At 40.1% G+C, this 24629-nt stretch overlaps 2 protein-coding genes across 2 annotated transcripts; one reads left to right on the top strand and one right to left on the bottom strand.

The window, feature by feature from the left end:
* Positions 1–10222: 10222 nt before the first annotated feature.
* Positions 10223–24216, top strand: ift74 (intraflagellar transport 74). The gene is made up of 20 exons (XM_056365103.1): positions 10223–10323; positions 11242–11375; positions 11759–11900; positions 11993–12041; positions 12723–12821; positions 12935–12995; positions 13312–13371; positions 13971–14032; positions 19288–19426; positions 19960–20022; positions 20446–20589; positions 20892–20932; positions 21033–21112; positions 21603–21656; positions 22304–22401; positions 22548–22674; positions 22765–22928; positions 23151–23276; positions 23518–23578; positions 23728–24216. Exons 2-20 carry the CDS (start codon positions 11247–11249, stop codon positions 23841–23843), a joined length of 1815 nt encoding a protein of 604 aa, XP_056221078.1. The 5' UTR covers positions 10223–10323; positions 11242–11246; the 3' UTR covers positions 23844–24216.
* Positions 14039–16089, bottom strand: LOC130161689 (leucine-rich repeat-containing protein 19-like). The gene is made up of 2 exons (XM_056365104.1): positions 15187–16089; positions 14039–15042 (listed from the first exon to the last, which is right to left on the bottom strand). The coding sequence occupies exons 1-2, from the start codon at positions 15416–15418 to the stop codon at positions 14729–14731; spliced, it is 546 nt and encodes a 181-aa protein (XP_056221079.1). The 5' UTR covers positions 15419–16089; the 3' UTR covers positions 14039–14728.
* Positions 24217–24629: the final 413 nt, after the last annotated feature.

The raw sequence follows: 24629 nt of genomic DNA, 5'->3' as shown, positions 1-24629 counted from the left end.
GTATTCGAGGCCCCCCTCGGTATTCAGCGCTGCCACCGCTCACTGGGACCCAGACCGCCACAAAGTGCCAACCCCAGGTCTGAAAAGCTCTTAAGGAGAAGGATATTCATTTCCAGATGCCCTACCCAGCGAAATTCAGAGTACTTTTCGACACGGGGCCAGTAGTCTACAACAGCGTGGAGGAGGTGACCGATGACCTGAGGAAAAGGGGACTTATCCCGGATGGACACGGAACAGACCCCCCCCCACACAGAGCGCACCTCCGGCGAGATCAAGACAAACTCCCTGGGAAACAGCTGGCCCAAAATCACGCCGGCAGCAAGAGGCATGCCTCAAACATATTCAGGACAAACTGAAGGGGTTTCGACGCAATGAGGAGGCTTCATGAGAGTTCTTGGTTTAGTGAATGATTGAGTAATCTACAGAGATTGGTAAATTTATCACATCCAGTACCACACCAGACTGAACAGCGTATCCAGGTTTATTTTCTTAATGGAACATTTTCAAGTTTAAATGATTACATGTCTGGGAGCCGATGTTAACTTCGTTTACTTTTCTATGTGCACTGCTCTGATGTTAACCTGTCAGAGAGAAGGTGGGGCACGAGGGGCACCTTCAAGGGTAAGGAATTCCCCTCCCAAATTAGAAGTTGAATTTACACTTCGAGGATGGAAGTCACGTATGTTCGTTATGTGTGTAAAGTTCATTTGTTATATTTTATTCTGGTACACAGACAGATATTTTGTTGTTCTGGTCATGTATGGATGTTTAACTGTTAAGGTACTTGTTTTCTCGTCAACAACTGAACTGTATCACTATGAATACAGAGTGATTATTCTTAATGTTAATGGGCTAAACAATCCCATAAAGAGTAGTAAGGCCATCGCTAAAATGAAAAGGGAGAAGCAAGATATCATCTTCTGGCAAGAGACTCACCTTACAAATACTGAACATGAAAAACTGTGTAAAATTGGGTTTAGAAACTCATACTATTCTTCATTTGAGAAGGGAAATGCAAGGGGTGTAGCTGTATTAATTTCAAGTAGAGTAAATTTCCAGTTCTCTTCACAGATTACAGATAAAAGAAGGGCGTTACTTATTGGTTAAAGGCTTTATTGATAATAAGGAAGTAATATTATTGAATTTTTATAGACCACCAGGAACTAATAAAGGACTAATTAAAAAGGTGTTCAACATAATAACTACTCAAGCATCAGGTATCCTGATATGTGCTGGGGACTGGAATATTAATTTACATCCCATCTTGGACTGTACAAGTAGAACAAGAAACACAAAACCTGAAGCTTTGCTTAAAGAAATAAGCATGTTGGATGTATGGAGAGAACTACACCCAACCGATAGGTGTTTTGCTTTTTTCCTCGCACCGCATCTATTCTAGAATTGATAATTTTTTCATGTTTAAAGCTGACAGACATAGGATTACAAAATGTGACTTGGGGGTAAGAGACATTTCCGACCATGCAGGGGTTTATTTGACACTGCATTTAGATAACAGACCTAAAGAAACACTGTGGAGACTAAACACCAGCCTCTTAAATGACACCCTATGCAGAAAATATATAGAGGAAGAATTTGAAGAGTATATGTTGTTTAATGATAATGAGACAGTGTCTCCCAGTACATTGTGGGATGCAGCCAAGGCTTTTTTTTTTTTTTAGGAGCAAACTTATAATGTGTTCAGCTCGTAAGAAGAAAGAAAAAGAGAACCAAATAAAGGATCTGACTGCAAAACTAAAATCCCTGGAAATCAGACATATTAAGTATAATGATATTGATGTCCTAAGCCAAATCAAAGATACAAAGCAAACTCTGAATAACATATACGAAGGTGAAATTGAGAAAAAAGTTAAATTTGTCAAGCAAACCTTTTATGAAAACGGCCCTAAATTAAAAAAAACTGCTTGCGTGGAGGATACGCAAACAATTGGCAGAGAGATTATTCACGGAATTAAAGACCCACAAACCGATAAAATGCATCACAAACTGGAAGATATTCAATCCTCATTTGAAACTTATAAGAACTTATACTCACAACCCCGGGCATCTGAATTGGTAACTGTATCAGATTTTTTATCATCTCTAGATTTACCATCGGTGGGAACGGTGCAGAATGAAATAATGACCCAAGACATAATGGACGAAGAAATAAATAAAGCCATATCGAGATTGAAAACAGGTAAAATGCCAGGAGCTGATGGCTATCCAGTGGCATGGTATAAAACCTTTCGAAAAATCCTTGTACTGGTACTTAAAGATTGTTTCAATTATGTCCTTAAGGGCAGGGAAACACCGCTTTCCTGGACAGAATGTAGCTCATACAGACCCATATCAGTGTTAAACATGGATTACAGACTATATGCATCGATACTAGCAAAAAGGATGGAGGATATCGTCCCAGATCTGATAGACCCAGATCAGACGGGCTTTGTGAAGTACAGGCAAACCCAGGATAACGTGCGACAAGCTCTTCACCTCAGTAACCAGATGAGAAGTACGGTTCCCCCACCGCCAGAATAAAAATTAATGGGTCCCTGTCTAATACAGTATATTTTGAGAGGGGGTGTCGTCAGGGGTTCCCCCTTAGCCCCACACTTTTTGCTCTTTTTATTGAAGGATGGCCGAATCTGTCATCACCATCGCTAAACATCACCTTAAATCGGCCGCTTCTAACATCGCCTCTGATGTGATAAGCCGAACCGTGGGGAAATTAATCAATAACCGGGCACAAGAGGGATCCGGAGGAATTATGATCTTATCGCGCAGATCGAGGAGGAGACCTGTGAAGTCGACGATTAAATAACCGTGGGGATCTCTGGTGGCGTCTTCAAAGCTTTCCAGGAAAAAGGCTTTTTGTGAAGGGAAGATTTGATGAACCAATATATTTACCTGTAACTTGTCCCGAGGGGTACGACTGTGTTTGCCTTGGTGAAATACATTCTGCGTCAGCATCATAACGCTCATTTTTCTATGATGTCTGTAATGGGTGGTCAGAGGCTTGAAAAATAACGTCGTCCTAAATGACCAGATGATTCTGGTCGGGAGGAAACAGGTTGAAGTCTTCATAAAAGAATCAGGTAGCCCTTCTAAAAATTTAATCTTTTTATTTATCTTTTGCAGTTCAGCGTACATAGGTTGAAAAGAAGTATAAATCAACACAATGTTTTTCGGTACAACATCCATGACATGATTGAGGTTTTCCAGGACACTTTTTACAAAATAAGTTTTCCCACAACCAAACATGAAAAAGGCACAGTGAGTCTAGGATCAAAATCAATCTCCTCCATAACAGTGAGGTGTGACATTTTTTAAAATTTCCCTCTCCTTTCCTACTTGCTCAAATTCTAATAGGCAAATGGCAAAGTTGTCCCGTCGCTAAAGAAACGTCTTTTGTCATACACCACTTGAATCCTTCAGCGAAAAGCTCTTTTTATCTCATTTGATGTTGCGCTGAGGAGTCTCGATCACGCCCTCTCGCGAGTCTTTCAGGTAACCCTCCACCAGCTACCTGATACCGTCAAAGTTGACCCGCTCGCAGCTTTATCCGGGTCTGCGTGATACCCCTGACGCGCAGCACTACTTTCTTACTGTTTCTGGTTTGGTACCCGTAACTCTTGGGACTGGCGGCCCCCAGATAATTAACCAATTCCAAGGGGGAATCTTCGTCTTTCACCATGTAGATCAAGCTGTCGATGTTCGTATAGAGAACGTTCTCTCCCAGCCGTTCCACATAATTGTACAGCTTGAGGCGGTAGTGAACACGGCAATGAATACATTATTGGCTCTGCCGGGGGGCACGACGCAATGCAGTAGTAGTTGACTTTATAGTGTCCGGAAAACAGAAAGCGGAAAAACTGTTCAGAATCGCTGACGAGGCTGGTTTGCGACAAATTACGTTTCTCACCGCAGATTTTACATTTAAGCCTTGCACACTCGTGACCATCGATACCGATACTAATAGCGATGCGGTACATTTTTTTGCATTCCTGGCATCTTTTTATCAAATCGCAAGTGCTGACGTACGTTTGGTGCACAGGCGCTTGTTTAGGTTCTTTGTGCCTGGTAAAACAAGAGAGCATGCTACATGTTCTGTGACAGTCGCCGCAGAGTACGGGTACTAACTTTTGCTTAACGCAGGCGGGGTCGTTACAGACGGAGCAGTTACCTTTGCAATGATGCAAGTGGGGATTTTCATAGCTCCTGTAGCAATAATCACAGATGTACTTGGCCCCTATAAAGGCTTTGAGATTGTTTATTCCATAGTAATAGTTTTGGGATAAAAATAGAAACGGGGTTAGAACGATCAGAAAAGTCAGTTTCGAATTGAGAGAGGGGGCAGTTGTCAGGGGTTCTGTAAAACACCACAATTTTACGTTTAACAATATTTTCTAATTTGCCTACATCGCTAAAGGTCACAGTGTCTGATCGCTCAGACCAGCGAGACGTTGCACTGAGAACTCTAGTAAGCCTTCAAAAGCCGGCAGGATAGCTTCACTGGCTTTGTCGACTTCCAACTGTATCACATCTTTACGTTTAGCCTTTACTTTCACTTCGTCGGCCAGATCCTTGAGGATCTTGACAACGTCTTGGTAAAATTGAGCTAGATCAGGCACGTTTCTAGGAGGTGGAATGGTAAAAACTTCTCTCATTTCTAGATTAATAATAGTCGCGGGATAGCGTTCTGCACGGTTCGGCTTCCCACCCCGAATTTCCCCCGCTCTTTTGAGCGGGGTTTGATTCACACACGCTTGTATGAGCGGCGTGCGAGGCAGGGGAAATAGGTTCATTATCGGTCTCTATCAGCACGGCGTGAGGAGAAGGAGTGAGCGACGCAACGGCAGTGAAAGAGGCTTGAGCGTCAGATTCGTGCTGCTGGGAGGGGGTGGGTGACGGTGTTTGTTCGACTAGTCAGAGCATCTTCTATAGGTTGGAAATAATTCTGTATAGCAGATTTGATGGATTTCCGCAAAAGGATCAGATTCTGAGAAATTTTCAGCTATGTTAAGGCTAACGTCTACCGCAAAAGCGGGTGGAATACAGTTCAATTCTTCTACACGTTTCTCTAATTCGGTTGGAACTACGTTAGACTGACTAAGATCGTAAAAAAAAGTTTAATTCTTTATTCATGTTGAAATGTCACACCTTACTTTACAACTTCTCACACAAAACCATAAAGGCGGATAAAAGACTCTAACCCAACTGTAAAATGACTCTGCGATTGCTCGCGCACAGATGCTGAGGATCGACGGAGTGGGTTCTTGAGTTTCTGCGACGTAGGTAGGGAGGTCCTCTTTGCCCTCTTCTGGGCTGACGAATCAGATTTCTCCTCTGTGACGAAAGACGATGAGAGGAAATGTTTTAATTTTGCGTGTCACATACTTTTAGCTTTAGGATTTAATGATTCGGGTTATCTCATTTTAGGTTAAGTGTATTTTATATCATGTGCCATTAATAAAATATACAAAGCCTACCTCTGATCAGTCTCTTTGCCACGGGCGTGTGTCCGTCCGATGGGCTGGGTAGATGCGACTGCATCACAGGAGTCTCAGGGGAGGTATAGTTGATGACTGAACCCCTGTACATAGGCAGAAAAACGCAATTAATAAAAGTATATTTATTCTGTACTCCATGCAACTAAATGAAGGTGGCACTGTCTTCCAAATACACTGCCGGAAAAACGTCACAGACACACCCCTGAAATTCCAGAAGTCCACAGGAAGACCGGTCTCCATTTTAAATGTGTAAGCAGTAAAAGTGGGATGTCCGCAGGAATCGTTAAAAAGTAAATAAATAAATACTTTAATCCAAAGAAATGTTCTAAAAAGTTTTCATCGACTTACCCGTTACATCCAGCTGTCAGCAGATTCCCTCGTAGGACCTTCCGATCGAATATTTTTGGAGCATGATTCCGACAGACCGAGTTTACAACATTTTGGAAGCCGTGAACGGTTGACCCTCGGACGGCTACTCTCAGGACGGAATGCCGGTGAACTCTCTCCTTCAACACTTCCTAACTCCCCGTGGAAAATGGTTGGATTTCCAACCCGGTTAAGCTGACTGGCAGCGTCTATTAAATCTGTAGGTAGTTAAAGAATGAATGATGCCATTTCCGATATTGACGTTAAATGGAAAAACAAACAAATGGTAACATTACCGTAGTCTGATTGCGTAAGGTACAGACCCTCCAGCTCATCCGGGGTAACTTAAAAAAAAAAGACAAAAAAAAATATCATAGTTGTAGAGCGCAACCCTTAAAAAAATTAATTAAATAGTGATTCCCGGAGAAGAAATATATTACTTACCAAGATATGTGTTGTGTCCGTTTTGTAGAGGAAGATGGTGAACCTCTGCGGAAACTTTATTTTCTAAAATAAATAAACGCAGAAGAGCATGCATTTTATACCCAGGTAAATTGTTAAACTTTTTTTTTTTTTTTTTTTTACAATAAAGGGTTTTATGCTTATGAAAAACATTTCATGGTTTGTTGCTTGTGAATACGGATGCTTCCTTTAAACCCATTCAACCATTTAAAGTTTCATAAAGGTATTATACATACCCCCCTCATACCTCAGTGCGCATCTTTATCATGTTCCCCTGGGAAAGTCTACTGCAATACATTTTCCCACACCCACCCCCCTCATTAGCATAACCATGATGACCTCTAGACAATAGGGGGGTTCATCCATCAAAACCTTGACGCTTGGTGGTGTATATAACTCTTTGGTTAATACCAGGAAGTTGGCTCCAGCTCTGCCAGAATTTGGTCACTTCTGATTGCATGAATGCGTCTTTCAGGGGTAGCTGACAAACTCAACAGTTTTGAATCCCCACTTTGGGATGTTTGGCCAAGTAAGAGGGTATTTGGTTTTACATACTGAATACAGTCTTCTTGACTTTGCACTCTGGCATCAATTGGGCACTTATTTGCAAGGTTGGCTGCAAAGTTCTCTGTGTCAGGGGGTTTGGCATCTGAGCTCTTATTTGATTTTTTGGAAGATCTTGGCCAAGTTGAATTTCTTCTTTCTCTTTTGAGAAATTGACTGCAATCATGACATGGAGCTTGTCTTCTACTACTATGTAGCCCAGGCCAAGCGCCTTGTCATCATTGCAAGTGTCTGCCTTAGTCCTCTCCTGGTTGTCGCTGCACTCCTTCCTCCCATTTTGACCAGAAAAGACCACAGGCTTGAGCGCAAATCCTCCAGCCTTTAGGGATTCCCTCCACATTTGCTGTAATAGGTTTCAGTTGATCCAAGTCGTTGTGGGATTTGAGGATGTCGTCAACATAGTTATCTTGTTGGAGTACCTGACATTCTTCCTTGAGAGGGATGAAAAGAGGGAGGTTAGCCACTAGCAGCTCTTGTAATTTACTTTCCATCGACCTGCCTGCTCTTTCACAGTGCTGAAGGCTCTGGATGCAGCGTTTGAAAATACATACATACATACATACATACATACTTTTGCCACCTCTGGTGAAAGTTTACTGATGAACTCCTCTTGATGCTCTGTATATTTCTTCCTACTTTTGTCTTCCTCTGGACCATATCTACACTTTTTCTGACTTGCACTGATTTTCTTAAGCTCAGCATTAGGACACAGATAGTAATGCTGCTCTGGAGAATACTCATCCTTGCAGTCTTGGTTTTTAAATAGCCAGGTTTGCAGTATGAACTGTCTTTATGAACTTCAAGACACCCCTTACATACCCCAAGCTTTCTTAGTGCAGCCTTTTTGTCTGCTAGCTTTAGTGTCCAAAACTGCTTGCAAAAGTGAAGCTTCTTCTTGTCACAGACAATGTTTCTTTTTCAGCGTCCTGCTTTGTCCTTGATTGTATGAAATCAGCCTTTCAAGAAACGAGCTTGGGAACATAAAGTTTGAGCTTTTGTATGCGAGTCTAAAGGTTTGTCTGGTCACCTGATAAGGCTAATCATTTCCACTGACCATGCACCTCCTTTGCAGTCTTTACTAGGCCTTGCAAGTGATTGAGCATGAAGTCATATGCCTCCTGGTTTCCATTAGGTTGCACAACAGCAACATGTTCAGACTGAGCTTCTGCTGCCTGTAGTGCTGTGGACAACTCAACACTTCCAAGGTTAACCCAGAGAGTCTCCTGAATTAGACTCTTGACCTACTTTAGCTTCAACTTGCACTCATTTACAAACTTTGCTAGGTCGACATTTTGCTGTTTAGTTAACACAGCTACTTCATCTGTGTCCCGCTCCACCTCCAGCTCTGCAATTAATCCAACTGATTCCCAATAGCTTGCGCTGCCATATTTACTTCCAATCTGCAGGTTATTCACAAGATGACTTTAAATGATTTATGTTCTTATCTTGACTTGATTCCAGGTTATTGCTCCTGCTGTTCCATTTCAAAGCTCCCAGACTGGTCCTCCAGTGTCCTGTTCACCCGGTTTTTCACTGTCAAATTAACCCTCAAGAACATGCAGCTTCCCCGATTGAAAGGGATGGTCCATCCAACTGGGTTTTAACAGGATTTTACTCAGTGATAACACTGTTTTCCTTTTCTTTTTTTTCCTTTTACTTTGGAAGATTCAGCAGTATCTCTGGTCATTATTTATCATTAGCTGAAAAAACTTAAAAATAAAATCAGAAAAAGAGAAAATGTATACATTAATACAACTCTTTTAATTGTATTAAACGTTTTAATATTAATTATTTTCTCAATTTTTCCAGACAAAAACAAAAGAATTAACCAAAGTGATTTTTAAGTCATCTCAACCTATATGTTTTCAACATCAACTTGAAAATAATAATTATCATAATCGACACCGGACGTATAAATCTAACAAGCCGACCACGCATGAGGCTGACACTACCTGGCACAGCAGGTAAGCAGGGCTGAGCCAAGACACCAGAACCAAGACTCTACCTGGCACAGAAGGTAGTGTCAGTGTCCTCGCCAGATCGCACTCTCCACCAGTCTCTCAATCCGTGAGTCCATACTTGCATTCATGCTTACTGGCTACCTCTCCAGATTTTGTGGATGTTCCAATCCGGCACAACTCAACTCAAACAGCGTTTCTGGGTTGCCTTTGCTTAAGCATGAATTCAAAGTGTTTTCTGTCTGTGACGCTGAGTGTTGTCTTTCCTTGTGCTCCGGCTCCGTCCCCCGGATATCCTGTGTCTGTGATTTTGTAACATTGCTTTGATTACTTTATTCCTTTGCTTCCTTTAATACAATTTTTTTCCACGTCCTAATGATCTCCCCCTCTCTTTATCTCTTTATCTCACAGTCCAAAGACATGCACATTAGGTTAATTGGAATAATGAATATATACTGACAAGATTTGGGATCGATATATATGTTTATGTAACATATGTCAATAATATAAACAGACATACTAAAATATATGTTTCTATTAGTTAGATATATATTTATATGTCAATATATGATATTGTTCCAATTTTAGGTTTCATATGCAATTTTTACATATATAGGCTATACTTTAAATACATATGATTTTACTTCATATGTACATATAGATAGATAGATAGATAGATAGATAGATAGATAGATAGATAGATAGATAGATACTTTATTTCATATAAAGAAATTCAACACATTTACATATGTTACATTTGTGTACGGGCATTCCTGAATGTCAATTCAGATCTTATGTTAATAAACTGTTTTGTTATTAAAGAGCATTAAAGAGCCAATCTCTTTGTTTTGGAGGGTTGGTGGGGTTGTTCCCAATGTTGAGACCAAACCTATGCCCTTGTGTGTCCAGCATTTTAAAACTCACCGGATTAGAAAAAAAAGTTGGTGTGCACCTCATCAAACTAACTTTAAAGTATTAAAGAATTAAAGTGCAAACTGGCTTAGAAATAAAAGATACCTTAATGTCACATATTCAAGGGCCCTTTCCCCTATGGCAACTGGTTTGGGTCCACAGTCCACACTATTACATATACATACTGTATATATACATATACGTTCCCCACATTATTCTTAAGAAAGTTAAGTTACACTATTTCATAGTTACTTCTTTCCTCCTTAATTCTGGATACAACAATAAATCAAACAAATGCTTTACATTGCAAATCAACTCAAAAGAAAATAGTGAGAAAGCCTCAGCAGAATATTTAACTTACCTATAAACTGGTCTTTGGTCAGCATGTAACATCCCCTGTTGGACGTTAGGGGGCAGAAGTACAGTCTCCGCTGCCTAATGTCAGGAGAAGAAGACGGTTACTGGGTTACCGTCAACATCATCATCCCAAGCCTCGGACTTTCTCTTAGCTGTTGTTACTGTGTTCACGCTAGTTGTCAGTTTCCTCTCAGGTAAATAAACTAAACAGCGGCCTCGGTTGGAAAATGTAAAGGTTTATACTGCCGACGGAAACGACCGTGAAGGAGTTCAGTTTAAAGATACGCAACGCTTGCTAGCTTATCCACGTTACACCGTGGCAGTCAGCTAACGTTAATGCTAAAGTTGTCTTAGCATTTGCTAATGGTGATGGCATACGGTAAACTAAGCTAGATAGCTATCAAACATTACAAAACAACATTTTCAAAACAACGGTCTAGTTTATTTATTTAACGTTACAATGTGTCTTACAGATAACGTCAACTTTGTTGTAACGTAACGATACTTAGGCTGTTGGGAGCAAAGTTAATACACCACCGAACTAACAAACATTTTGCTAGCTGATGCTACTCGTATGGTAAACATTTTCTTGATATTTGAAACTGTTGTTGTCACAATTAGCGTTTTAAGCTAGTAGGAAACAGCATATATCCTCCATTAACAAGAAAACAATGTTTTCCATACTCAAATACTGCACCTCGTGATGGAGGTCTCTGAAGTTCTCATAAGTTCTCCGACTTGACATCAGGGCTGCAAGTAATTGTTGCGTGACTGATTGTGCCTCACAAACTTGTACGACTCTATCACCCTTAGGCGCAGCTGGTTCAGGTGTGTTCAGCCAATTAAAAACTGTTCAGGTGGGCAGAGTAGGGGACGGATGGAATATATACAGCGGGGCCTGGACGAAGGCGTGGTACCACTGTTTTAAATGTTGTGCTTCAGGTTCCTAACCAGCAAACTTCCAGTCACAATGAAGCTTCACTGTCCACCACAGGGTTGTCACCATGCAGACAAACTAATAAGCACTCATCAGTGGGTTGATGAGTAGTATGAATTCATTTCCATCCAGCAGCAGTTACTGTTAATATGTCAATATTGTTACCATGTTTTAGGCATCATGGCAAGTCAGCGGCCTCCCTCAAGCATAGGCCGTCCATTGAGCCGTAGTGGATCTGTGGTCCCTGGTGCTGGTAGACCCCCAACAGCCATCCGACCTCCTCCTACAGCCATACGTGTCGCAACTGGGGTGAGTCAACTGCAGTGTGGATTTATTTTATTTAGATTTAAGATGCAGGTGCTCTTTCCATGAGTATATACCTTATATTATAAAAGTTCAATTTCAAAAAAAGAAAACACTTGGTTTAGGACTTTTCAGCTTTTTCATTTTTTTCACATTCGGGTAACTTTTGTTTACCTGTCACCGATTTAAGCTCTCAGTCAAACTTCTTTTTAGTGCAAGGTGGAGGAATTTGTGTTAGCATTTATGATCTGTGCACAGTTATCACAGGATTATCATGGTAGCACTTCATTACACAATCAGTGTATGATACTGACCCTATGTGTTGCAGTGTTGGTAACTAGAGTAGAAACCCAGTGTTATGGAGTTATGTTCTTTCATTTTTAATACAGATGGTTCCAGGTACAAGTGGTCATCCTGGTATGAGGGGCGGGATCCCAGTTGCAACCCCTGGAGTCCTGTCAGCACAGATCAAAGTGACTGACCGGCCTGTCACCCAACAGGGGCTCAGTGGGATGAAGACTGGCATGAAAGGTAGATTTGAAGTGATAGCAGTGTACTCTTCACATGGAGAGATTTGTATTTAATCTTTCACTCCACAAACCCTTTCCTTCTTCCATCTCCAGGACCTCAAAGACAAATTCTGGATAAGTCCTACTACTTGGGCCTTCTCAGGTAACACAAACTATTTGCCACCAATTATATTTTTACTCACAGATTAAGTTATGGCAGCAGGAAATGCACACACTGTTTTGTGGACTTTGGTGTTTTCTTATCTGGGTTTTCAGAGCTAAGTTCATTAAAATACATACAGGTGGTACGATAGTGTTTTACTGTAACCAAGCTAAGTCCATTTAATTTATGTAGCCCAAAATCACAACTTTGCTTCACAATCTGTGCAGCACATGACACCCTCTGTCCTCAGACCCCCCACTTCGGATAAATAAAATCTCCGCTCAAAAAAAACTTTTAACGGGAATAAAGAGGAGCAGCAGAGGAGGGATTCCTGTTTCATGACAGACAGAAATAACAATAATAAAATTGCAATATTGAAAACTAGCACAACAATATCATATATATTTAAAAAATTCATATATGTTTGTTAAAGACAGAGTTGAGCTGAGTGCTATGTTGTAAAACTGTGATATAAAAAGATTTTTGTTACAGTAACATTAGAATGTAGTAGCATATGTTAACATTTTCTGATCTTAAAGGCTATGTTACAGTTAGAGCGCCTATTAGCATTACTTTACAGTATGTAGCAGGTGTTTCCAGCAGAGCAACTATCTCTTCCTGTCGGTACATAATGATCAATTAAACCATGTAAAAGTGAATATTACTGTTGTTTTGCTACAGGAGTAAGATCACTGAGTTGACCACAGAGACCAGCAAACTGCACAAAGAGATTGACAACTACAACCAGGAGAACTCTGTCTACCTCTCCTATGAGAAGAAGTGAGTGGTATTTTAACTAGTTTGTCTTGACACTGTACATTTTATAATTTAATAACAGCATGAAAAAAAAATCTCCAAACAACCAACCCTTCATTTTTATCTTTTATTTTCAGAGCTGAAGGCCTGGCTGCAGAGATTAAGGATTTGCAAGGCCAGCTTGCTGACCACAATATGGTAAGCAGCTGTAAACTAAAAGTTTTAGCCCTTGTCTGTAGTTATTTTCAGTGAGCCACCGCTTTACATCTTAGCTCCTACAACCTCAACACTACAAACAAGCAATTGTAAGACTAATTTTAAGTATGTAAACACCATTGGATTAACTGAAACAAAGTACAGGCATTGAAGGAAATGCCACAGCTCACTAGTGATATGATGGTAATGTTTGACTGTGGCTGTTAAATTAGTATTAGAAGTACATTCAGGTGTCCCGTATATAATAAGATGTTTGAGAAGTATCTTAAGTTTTTTTATTCTTTATTTGTATTTCCAGCTGGTGGACAAGCTCAACACCAACACAGAGATGGAGGAAATGATAAATGACTACAACATTGTAAGTACACTATGTAATAGTGATTGACTCTGATGTCATCGTAATCTGCATGCATGCATAAATCATCCACCACCATGATTTAGAGACCCACACTCAATCACACATCACCATTATTTCTCGGGGGGATATTATGTGTGATGATATGTTAACATAAGAATGCTGGTTTTAAATGAACAAACATTTATTTAAAGCAAAAGTTGTCCTTTTTTGTTAAAATGAAAATGGCAGCAGGTATTTCCACAATAGCCTGACCAGTCTGACTTTAAAATTCTGAATGTCACTGCTACTTCCTGAACACAAACAGTTATAAAGCTCATAATAACTTTTTGTTACAGCCCAGAATAAATAATTAATCAGTAAGTTCAGAAATCCAATCACAGAAAAATTAAGCTTAAAATATGTTGATTAAGAATGTAATGTTTTCCTCATACATCATATATTATTTCATCCACCTGCTACCCATTCGCTGTTAATCACAATGTTATGACCTGGCCTGTCCGATTTGTGGTTTGCTATTATGTAAGTAATACAGTAATTTTGTCATGTCCTGCTTTAAAACCAGGAAGTCAGAAGTGATTCGTTCTTCTCTTCCCTCCCAGGTGAAAGCCCAGAATGACAGCGAGGCTGAAAGCATTGACAGCGTCTTCACTGAGAGGAGGGAGTAAGTATTTAGTGGAAGTTTATTTATGTTGATTATTGTGTGATCTCTCAAACACAAGTTGCATGAGATCCCTTGTGCAGAGGTTTATGACTGCAGTAAAACATCTGAAGTAATTTGTGTCTCAGATTCAGATTTGAATGATTTGATTCTACATCTTTCTGTGTCTATCAGTGTTTTATTCTAAATATTTACAAATATGAAAAATGCAATCTCGTGCACAGAGGCATGGTTTGTTTTTTACCACTATACAACCACATCTTGTAGAAGACCTGTGTGCATAACACCAGGGTGTGGAACAGTGGAATGGGGAGCAGAATAAATACACACCTCTCTGATGTTTAGTGGGCCTGATATATAAGGTTTGATATGTTAGTTTCTTAGGTGACCAAGAGCAAGAGATCATGTTACAGTCAAGTTTTTACTTCATATTTCTGGCAATGATGTGATGCTATAGAGGAACATAAGATCAGTACCAACACTACCACAAACTCACAGTGAGAGCATAGAGCTAAGACAACCCTTTTCTTAACTCTTAGGCTGATAGTATTTAGCAGTGCTAAAAAAAATAAATATGTACAATTTAACAGCCCCCAATTAAACACAGAGTATTTAAGTGTGACACAAATGACAGGAGGTAATTGCCTCCTCTTCTTGTGACCGAAGCAGCTGTGTGATTTGTCATGGTTCTCCTGCATGTCATTCGTCCCTCTTGATGTATGGATCCTCAAAATACCCATCTTCCTCTTCCTCCTCTATCTCTATCTGTGCGTTCCCTTGCTCGAAGGTGAATGTCTGATGGTTGACATATCTCCCTGTCCCTGAGAAGACCGTTGACACAACGTCTTCCTCCTCATCCTCCTCTTGGTCTAGCCGCCGGTGCTGGTAGTTGTGGAAGAGCTTGTACAAGGAAGGCCCCTTGATGGCACATACAATGAGCATGGAGGTTATTAGAGCCAAGGCTGCAACACATGCTGTGAACTTCCACGTGTTGCCGAGCACAGGGGTCTGGCCTGGTTGGGATTGGAGGGGGGAGATAGAGAGGAGAGACCATTCTGTTGAGCTGGTTGCGTTCTATTTGTTAATCCACATGTTTAATAGAAGAACAGTTGAAGAAGAGAAAATGGGTAAAATACCTGTATCTCTCTTAGTCTTACCCCTGTTTATGGTGATGTTCTTGATTGATGACTGTGTGGTCTTCAGCACAGTGGATGAACCCTGGGACTGTTCGGAGTTGACTGTTGTGTGTGTTTTTGGTTTTTGTGTGTCTGTAGCGAAGGTGGGTGATGTTGCTGGGTAACATACAGCTGCAGCCTCTAAAAGATCAAGTCCGGCCTGATTTTCTGGAGAAGCACAGGTGGCTCGTGGTCCCCCTGTTGAGACAGACATCACATACAGAAGTAATTTAATTTAACGAGCAGTCACTCAGTTGAGTAGGTTAAATGTCCCGTCTTTAAGTGTTGTCAGCATCACCACAGATAGTTTCAAAGACATTTGTTGTAGAGAAAGCCTATGGCTTTTAAATACTGGTCTCAGTTGTGTTTGAATAAGTTTATGTTTACACCCATAGATAAATATTAAGCCCTAAAGTAGGTAACCTTACAATTCCAGACCAGGCTGGATATGTCAGTCACAAGTCAATATATTACTTACAGTGACAAGAAAAACTTTGGACTTTGGAATCACCTGTTTTCTGCATTGGTTGGTCATAAAATGTGATCTGATCTTGATTTAAATCGCAAATGTGGACAAACATTAAACATTCACAGTGTTGGTGAGAAAAGTAAGTAAACCTTTGGATTTAATATCTTGTGGAACCTCCTTTTGTACCAATAACCTCAAACCTCCTCTTCCATTAGCTGCTGATCAGAGCTGCACAATGTTCAGGAGGAACTTTGAAGCATTCTTCCTACAGAGCTGCTTCAGCTCAGACATATTCTGAGAATAATCTGGTGTGAGTGTCTCACTTCAGCAGTATCTTAACTGGGTTAAGGTCTGGGCTCTGATCGGACCACTCCAGAAGATGGAAAACATTATACATAAATGGATGTAATTTTAAAAGGTTCACTTCTTTTTACTTGCCAGTGTAACTTCAAATAATTGTTGAATTATTACCAATGCTAACATTTCCCGCTGCGACCTCTCTAATGCTGCTCAGCAGTGGACAGGAACAATTCCAGGGGTTTTCCTGGAGATTCAGCACCTGATAGGACCAGATAGGATTATTATAGATTAATTATAGATTTATAATTACCTGGTTAACACTGCTAGATTACTGATGGAAAGGTTTACAGTGAGTTGTTTCTTTTATTTTGAATGGAAAACAACCCTGACTCAATGATAATAGACATACCTTCACTGAAATAGCTTTCTTTAAGACTGACACATGTAATCATTTCACTTTTATTTTGTAAATATAGTCACGGTATCATATATAGCTAGATGATACTGAATGAAACTCTTGCTCATGTCGTGGGAATTTACCAGAATATCTTTCTAGATTCTTGTTGACCAGTTGGGTTTTACCTGCAGATTGTTTAGCCCTCTGAGCAGCTGTGTGGGGAGACTTGTCAGCAGGTTGTGGGACAGGTCCAGATCTGTCAGATCATCCAGGCCAGAGAAAGCCTCAGGATCCAGGCTGTAACAAGGTCCACAATTCTAGGATCAGTTGTAGTATTTACTGTAAGTAATGCCTCAACTTCTTAGGTATATAAGCTACAAGTCTGGAACAGTACTGAGGGGCATCACCACCTCAAGTTTTAGCGAATGGGACAGTCACATTGCTCTCAGACATCTAGCTAATTTAGTATACATCATGACCTTTTTGAGTATGCTGTCTAAACACTATACACTGTCTATATACTATACTGTATACTGCCATCAACACAGTATTTAAATACTGTAGCACAAGGCTGATGTTTATGTTTGCTTTCTTATTCACCCGCTGATGTTGTTCCTGGACAGAGACAGCACTCTGAGGCGTGGCACCACAGAGAAGTACTTGGCTGGTACATCAGTCACTCGGTTATCATCCAAGTGGAGTTCTACCAGTGCAGGATAACTGGCCAGTGCCAGTCCATCCTCCTCAGTCAGAGTGATCGAGTTCCCCTCAACCATCAGTTTAGTAAGAGAGGAGCTGTTGCCACTGTGAGGAATGACTTGCAGAGACTTGTTGGTCAAGTTCTTTACCTCCTGGTGGATGAATGGACAGTTATTACAACAGATAAACAGTCTGAGTAACACATACAGACAATTGGAGCACAATAAACATAAAAAACAATAATTGAATGATCCAGGAATTATGCCATCAAAAATGTTAAAGAATGGAAATTTTCATACCAGCGCAACCCCCTCCACGGCCTCAGCAGTATCTCCCAGGATATTCATGGCGACTGCTGCAGTCAAACACAGCAGAAGGAGAGGTTTCCGCCTCCTTTGCATCATGCTGCCATGAAAAGAAAGAAATAGAAAACACTGGGTAACCAATACTTCACATAAAAAATAAACTCCTCTGTTTATTCTGTGTGAGAAGACATTCTGCTGGTTCGTTTTGACCGGCAGCCTGTCAGTCACTCATTAAAACCAACTCTGCTGTAGCGTTACAATCATAGGCATTGATGAGTTTGCCTCCTTCATCACTTTGAGTTAAGCTTTATAGGTACCACAGAAATTTTGTGCCAAGTTAGTTGCAGTTAATCCCAAATTATGTAGCCGTGTGCACTCAGAATAACCTGAAAAAACAGCTGCCTTCTCTGTTAATCATTTCTCCTTTATTGCTGCAGTGAACAATTATTTCCATAGGTTATTATTGTCATCATTATTAAAAGTTTAGTCTGTAAAATGCTTGTTTTGTCTGCCCAGCAGTTTACAGTGCCAACCAAAGATCTGTCATTTACAAAAATGAAATCCACACGATTAAAAATATGAACCCAGATAATGTTTGGCATTTTGTCTTGTTTGTTTAATGTCTTAAACCAATCATTGATTGCCAGAATTGTTGCAGATTCATTTTCTGGTGATTTGCTGATCAATGGATCGTTCAACTGAAGTACAGCTTTGTGATAGAAAGCAGCATGTGTACCAGCAGTGGTTGAAAGTGAAACAGCTTTTAGTGGAAGCAGTGGAACTCGACTTAAAATGATCTGTAAATACAGCCTTGTGAAAATGACATACCAGTGAAGTTCTTCACATTTCTTACACACATGTTCACTTCACATATTTGTATTTACCTAGTAGACTACCTAGTATAGTCTGGACACTAACCTGAGTATAAAACCTCATATATACTGGGGAGGCACATTACACAGAACCATGTAAACACCTTAATCAAACCATTAACTTTAATCTTATTAATCATGGTCATCATGATATGACCATTTTTAAATGTTTCCCTCTTCAGATATTAAGACAAAATGTTGCACTGCAGTGAAAGTCCTGGTTGTTATTTGACAAATATATGTGCATATAATGGATTGACAAAACTGTTAACACGTTTCAATGAATCTGTCACTTATATATATTCATCAATAGAAACTGAAGACACGTACCTTTTTACTTCTACGGGCACAAAGATGAAACTTTATTCACCTGACACCTGACGCAGCCAGCACAGCAAATGACCTTTGTTCCTTGTTGTAAAAACCCAAAGGCTGACTGCACTGTCCTGCTAGCTAACTATTTATGAATGATAAAGATTGTCCTCCCTCCTGTTGGAAATACCTCTCCTTTAAAATTGAAATAATATCACACATTAATGAAGCAGATCAATATCCAGTTCTTAGGAAGAGAGGAATTAAAGATTGAAGGGAGGGAGTAAAGAAAGCAAGGGGGAAGAATTTATAGTAACGGATTGCAGGTGGAAGGAAAGACAGAAGGATGCAAGGAGAGAAGAAAGAGAGCGATAAGGAAAGATGGTAGGAGAGGAATTTGGAAACAAGGGAAAAGAAAAGTGTGAGTTTTAGATAGAAGACAAATAAAGGTGGTAAAAGAGAAAGAAAGGAGGAGAGCAGCAAGAAAGCAAGGATACACTAAGCCTGTTCCCTCAGTTTACCCCTCCAACCTCTGATCCTTGTATCCCCTTTCTGTCTTTCTAGCTATGGTATCTAGTCTAATCTATCATACCTGTGTTCTGGGCTTGAATCAGGTCTGGCATCTTTTTTACATTTCTCCCTCCACATGCTGTTTTCTAATTGAGGCAATGTGAAAGTAAAAAAAAATAAACTTAAACATCTCTTCCCTGTTGTGTGTTTGTTTTACAGAAGAGAGGAGGCGATCAGGGCGGTTGAAGAGGAGATAAGGAGGGAAAGGCTGGTCGCTGACGAGGTTGTCCAATCAATGCCAGCTGCAAAGCAGGAGAAGTATTTCACCATGGCAACAGCCAATGAGGAACTGCTACAGGTAAAACAGTAGTTCATGTTATAATGCTGCTCTTTTGCTTGTACTTCTTAAGTATTCGTATAACATGCTTAAAACTGACACAATGCTGCTGTAGTAACAAGCTCCTTTCAAATGTGACTCTGTCAATAAGCTGGAATTTTATATGCTGGTGTCACGTTTAAGGACAAGTCACACTGACAATCAGGCTGGATCAGATCAAGTAACAAGTCTCCGCTTTCTGAGCTGTAATCATGGTATTAAATGTCTCATTAAACCATCTGTAATGTATGATGCAATAAACTCAGTGAGTGTGACTGAGGAGTTTTCCCTCACTCACACTCAAACTCAAACTGTAAATAAGTGATATTAGTCCTTGACATTTCACAGGATAAATCTTCTTCTACTTCTTCTTCTCCTTCTCCTTCGTCATTGTCTACTACTTCTAGCATTAATCTTTGTGAGTTTAACTAACAATGATAATACTTTGATATTAGTCACACTGTAGTTAAATCTTCTTCTCTCTTCTCCTTGCATCCTTGTTCTTTGTTTTGCAGGAGTTAACTGTTCTCCAGGAAGAGCTGGACATTCTGATAACCAGGAAGGAGGACTACGATGCAGTGAGTTGGCTTTAACAGAGGAGGGAGGGGTGGAGTCGGAGTGGTAAAAGAAGAAAGCCAGGGTTTCTGCTGGGTTCACAAAGTTGAATTTAAGATATTAATTCGATATTTTACACAGTCTTACCAGCCAAAGTGAACCCAGAAGGACTGATAATTATTAACAGGAGCAGTGTAAAGTTTTTTTCATTACCTCCTGGCAGTATAAAAAAGTAATTGTAATAATGTCATTAATCATTAAACATAACCTGGATAAGCAGCAGAAAGTAGATGAAGGAATGGATGCATTAACCAATACAAACATAACTAATTAATTTAAATCCACACATGAATTTTACATGAGGTCGGAGGTCTGGAACAATGGTAACATGATCCCCAGTTGAAGTGGTAGTACAGGATGTTTTATCTGACATTGACTTTGTGCAGGAGCTGGCCCACTCGCAGATCAAACAGGAAGTGGTTCGGCTTCATGAGACTCTGTCAGCGCTGGAGTCAAAGCGTGACACCATGGAGGCCGAGCACAGGAGTCTGGGTTCACCCCAGGAGCAGAGAGAGAAGTTAATCAAACAGGTTCGCTTCACATAAAGACATCAGAAACATGTGACTTCAAACTGACAAATTTTATACTAATAAAACAAAAGTTGTATTAGTATAAAATAACCTTTAATTGAACAGTGCTATGAATATTTAAAAAATCAATATATTTATGTTTTCTAGAAAATCTAAATTAAAGATCCACTCACTAGATTATCAGAGCTTTCAACCACATTTTACAATCTTCTGTTCAGATAATGAGATGTGATTTGACGTTTTCATTGAGATAAACTCAACATAGTTAGTAAATAAAAGTTTTAAGATGTTCTGTTTTCCAGGTGAAGGAGGACAACCAGGAAATCGCCAGCATGGAGAGACAGTATGTGTTCATGTCATATTAATGAATTAGTTGTAAATGTATTTTGCTTCTGTGTATTGATTGTGTGTCTGTGTGTGTCTGTGTGTGTGTGTGTGTTCAGGCTCACGGAGATCAGAGAGCGGACCAGACAGATCACAGAGGAGATCCGACAGCTGGAGCAGGACTCGGAGGAGGCTCAGGGTAACACACTGAACACACTCCACGACTTCAACTGAACTTTTGTTTCGTTTTTTTAGCTTATTTTTTATTCATCTTATACAGTGCAGAACAATTTTTATGTTTCCAGGTTTATCTTTGTTGAGTTTCCAGCTGCTTTGACATTAATACAGTTTTAAGAACTTTAAATTATAAATTAAATAACCTTATTGTAAAAACAGGGCTGTTGCAGGATGCCACCTCTTTATAGATTTGGGCTGTTGGGCTGATTTACTCTAAATCGTTTTGTTCCAATCCATAGTTTCCAAATTTCCCATGTTTTTTATATCCAAACGTTGTATGATCATATTTCAATCATATATATATGATATGACACATGTCAACACACGTCACAGACATGTCTGCACTTCATCATATCACTGAACTCTCACAGGGAAACTATGTAGACCATCTTGTAAATAAAGTATGAATTCAGTACTAATGTGATGTAATGCTCTCTGTGTTTTTCCATCAGGGGAGTGTCAACAGAAATACAAAGAGCTGAGGAGGAAAGAGGAGGAAATCGACCGTAAGTTGAAATTTTGTGTATAACTAGACAGGAGTGATAATGACTATCAAATTTCAGAATATTAAATACTTAATAACTTGATATTAGAAATATAACAGTATTGTGGGTACGATAGAGATGCTTTCACATAGTACATGCAGAGCCATTGAAGTGAGGGGAGTAGTGGAACTAAGTTACAGGGACCCCAACATGGGGAGGGAAGTCTGGAGTTAAAACATTGTTTTTATCTGTATTTTTGAAATTTCACATCAATAAAATAAATAAAACTACAATAAAACTGCTGCTACTATTATTATTACTGTTGGCTGAATAAATAGTTTAATGGTTTATTTTATGTTTCTAAAACAATATTAGAGTTTCTGAGGCGCTTCTCCCACTCTGAAAGGTGCTAATGGTTTAGTCCACTCCTGCGGTATGATGGATAAAAATAATTTGTCTCCAAACACAATCATCAGTGTGAACATTAATAACATTATTTAAAAAAATGTTGACGTAATATGGGAATGTGAAGGCTGATACAGATGCTGGATACAACCACCAGGAGTCACCAAAGCACAGAGGAGCGTATCTGCATGAACAGGTGTTGATTCAGATAAAATAACATGCAGCCCGTTGTAAGTGTCAGTAACTTCCTTCCTTTGTTTCAGGCTTCCTGGAGTCGTTTGAGGAGTCCAGGGCTCAGGAGCAGGAGAAGATGACACAGAGCCAGGAGAACATCGTCTCCCTGTTGGAGCACTGCAGCAGGGTGAGGAGGAGGGGGAGGAAGGATACAGAGGCAGTTGGAGAAATGACAGGAAAAAGACAAAGTTTGGTAGAGAAGACTAAGTGTGTGTGTGTGTGTGTGTGTGTGTGTGTGTGTGTGTGTGTGTGTGTGTGTGTGTGTGTGTGTAGAACATGTTGCGGCTACGTCAGGTAGATACAGTGACAGCCAGTGAGCTGAGGAACATGCAGGAGGTGCTGGTCAGCAAGGAGACCGAGGTGGTCCAATCAGAGAGCACTGCCCGCGGACTGACCACAGGTCAGTAATACACACACACACACACACACACACACACACACACACACACACACTTTCACTTTCACTTTCACTGTCACTGTGACCACCCAGAGTCCCAGCGTCTGCAGCAAGACCTGGAGAAGGTGCAGCAGCTGGAGGGGAAAATCACAGGAGAGCTCAGCACCCTGAAGGAGCGAGTGAGCACCATGGAGTCAGAGCTGCACACCTACCGAGACCTGGACACCCTGAGACACACAGCAGAGGAGAAGAAGAAGGTACCACGGGCTGTGCTGGAGACATGGATGATCCTGAAGTTCTATACTACACACTGAGAAATAGATGTGCTGTATACAGCTCTGTTCTGTATGCACAGTATATTTGTTTGTATGTGGAGGAATCAGCCCCATCAAAGTAATCAGAAACACTACATAACCTGTTTCTGTTTTACCAAAGTGACTAAACTAAAGTCCAACCATGTGTTTGTTCCTCTGGTGCAGAGACTGCAGGAGGACCGGGTTTCACTGACTCAGCGTCGGGATTCCTTCAAAGAGCTGCTGCAGGAGATGAACCAGAAATATCAAGCTCTGAAGATCAAGCTGCAGGAAAACGAGACTCATGCTCAGGTCAGACCATTTCACACTTTCACACTTATTATTAGGTGATGCATTGTGTTAAACAGAGACACACATTTAGCTATTTTGGCGATTTTAATGCAATTTCTTGTAAGATTCCAGTTTGTGATTTTGTTGATTCACTTCAGGAAATATGCGCTCATGCCTTCTTCAGTAACCTTTGTTGAGCCCTTGAGCAAGGCACTTCAACATTTTGTCGTTACAAACTGTGATATTCTGCTTTGTGTTTTAGCTGGCTAACCTGGAAAGGAAGTGGCAACACTTGGAGCAGAACAACTTTGTAATGAAAGAGTGTATCCTTCAGTCTTTTATCTGATTGTTTGTTTAAGCTTAGTTTATGCTCTTCATCTCCAAAGACAACAGCTCAGTGAGACATGTGATGTTTCTATATAAAAGTCATTCATTGGTTACATCAGTGATCTTTCCTTAACTGCAGCATTAGTCATCGCCTCTAAATCCCAGGAGAGTGACTACGCCTCAGTTGCCAAGAACGTTTCTCAACAAGTGACTGAGTACAACAAGTCTCTCATAGACTCACTACAGAACAACAGGAGTTGAACACACACAAAAAGCATTTAACACACAGTCTGTAGTCTGACAACACTGCAGTCGGTTATCACAACCCATTTCAGTGAGATGGATGAACACATAAGTCTGTCAGCGATACTGACAAAGCATTGATGTGCCATCGTTTATTTGTTTCTAGTAACTCATTTGTTAGAAAGAGATATATTGGCACCAGTCATCTTTAAACTCCAGTTAATCGTCTGTGAAAGTGGCTCTGGTTTGTAGCTGCTTGTTGTTCCTGGAAATTTTGAATGTCTGTTTTATTTATCTACTATATTTTGTATTTGAAAATACAGGAGATTCCTTGTCACTACTGTAGTGAATGTAGCTTCAAAATTTGAATAAAGAGGTTTTGAAAAAATGATTATTAATGTTGTAAGTTATGACTATTAGCCATGTAATACAATAAATATAAAGGTCCATTTTTGAAGCTGATTCACACCAGTTTTTTTTTTTTTTTTAGACAAATCAAGTCAATTCAAGTCCAGGCTCAAATCACTGTGTGCGATGTTCACCCTGTTCTGCTGTGTGGTATAATCACTGGTGTTGGATCATATTCACAGGTGTGATGAATTACACATACAGCAGCAATGTTGTCCACAATTTATACTGTAATGTCTGGGATTCATTCTCTTTTTGTAGCTTTCAGGCTGCAAGTAATTTAATACTCCAGGTATGTAATTAATCACAGTTAATATGTCTGCTTTAAGTTTTGTTAAATATCCTCATAACTGCCTGTCAGTGCAGACTGTTCAACTAAAACCTAAATTATTCATG

Source organism: Seriola aureovittata, chromosome 20 (assembly GCF_021018895.1).
Source record: "Seriola aureovittata isolate HTS-2021-v1 ecotype China chromosome 20, ASM2101889v1, whole genome shotgun sequence".
In the NCBI taxonomy this organism is placed as follows: domain Eukaryota; kingdom Metazoa; phylum Chordata; class Actinopteri; order Carangiformes; family Carangidae; genus Seriola; species Seriola aureovittata.
The sequence above is the reverse complement of the archived record's forward strand: the minus strand, read 5'-3'. Positions and strand labels throughout refer to the sequence as shown.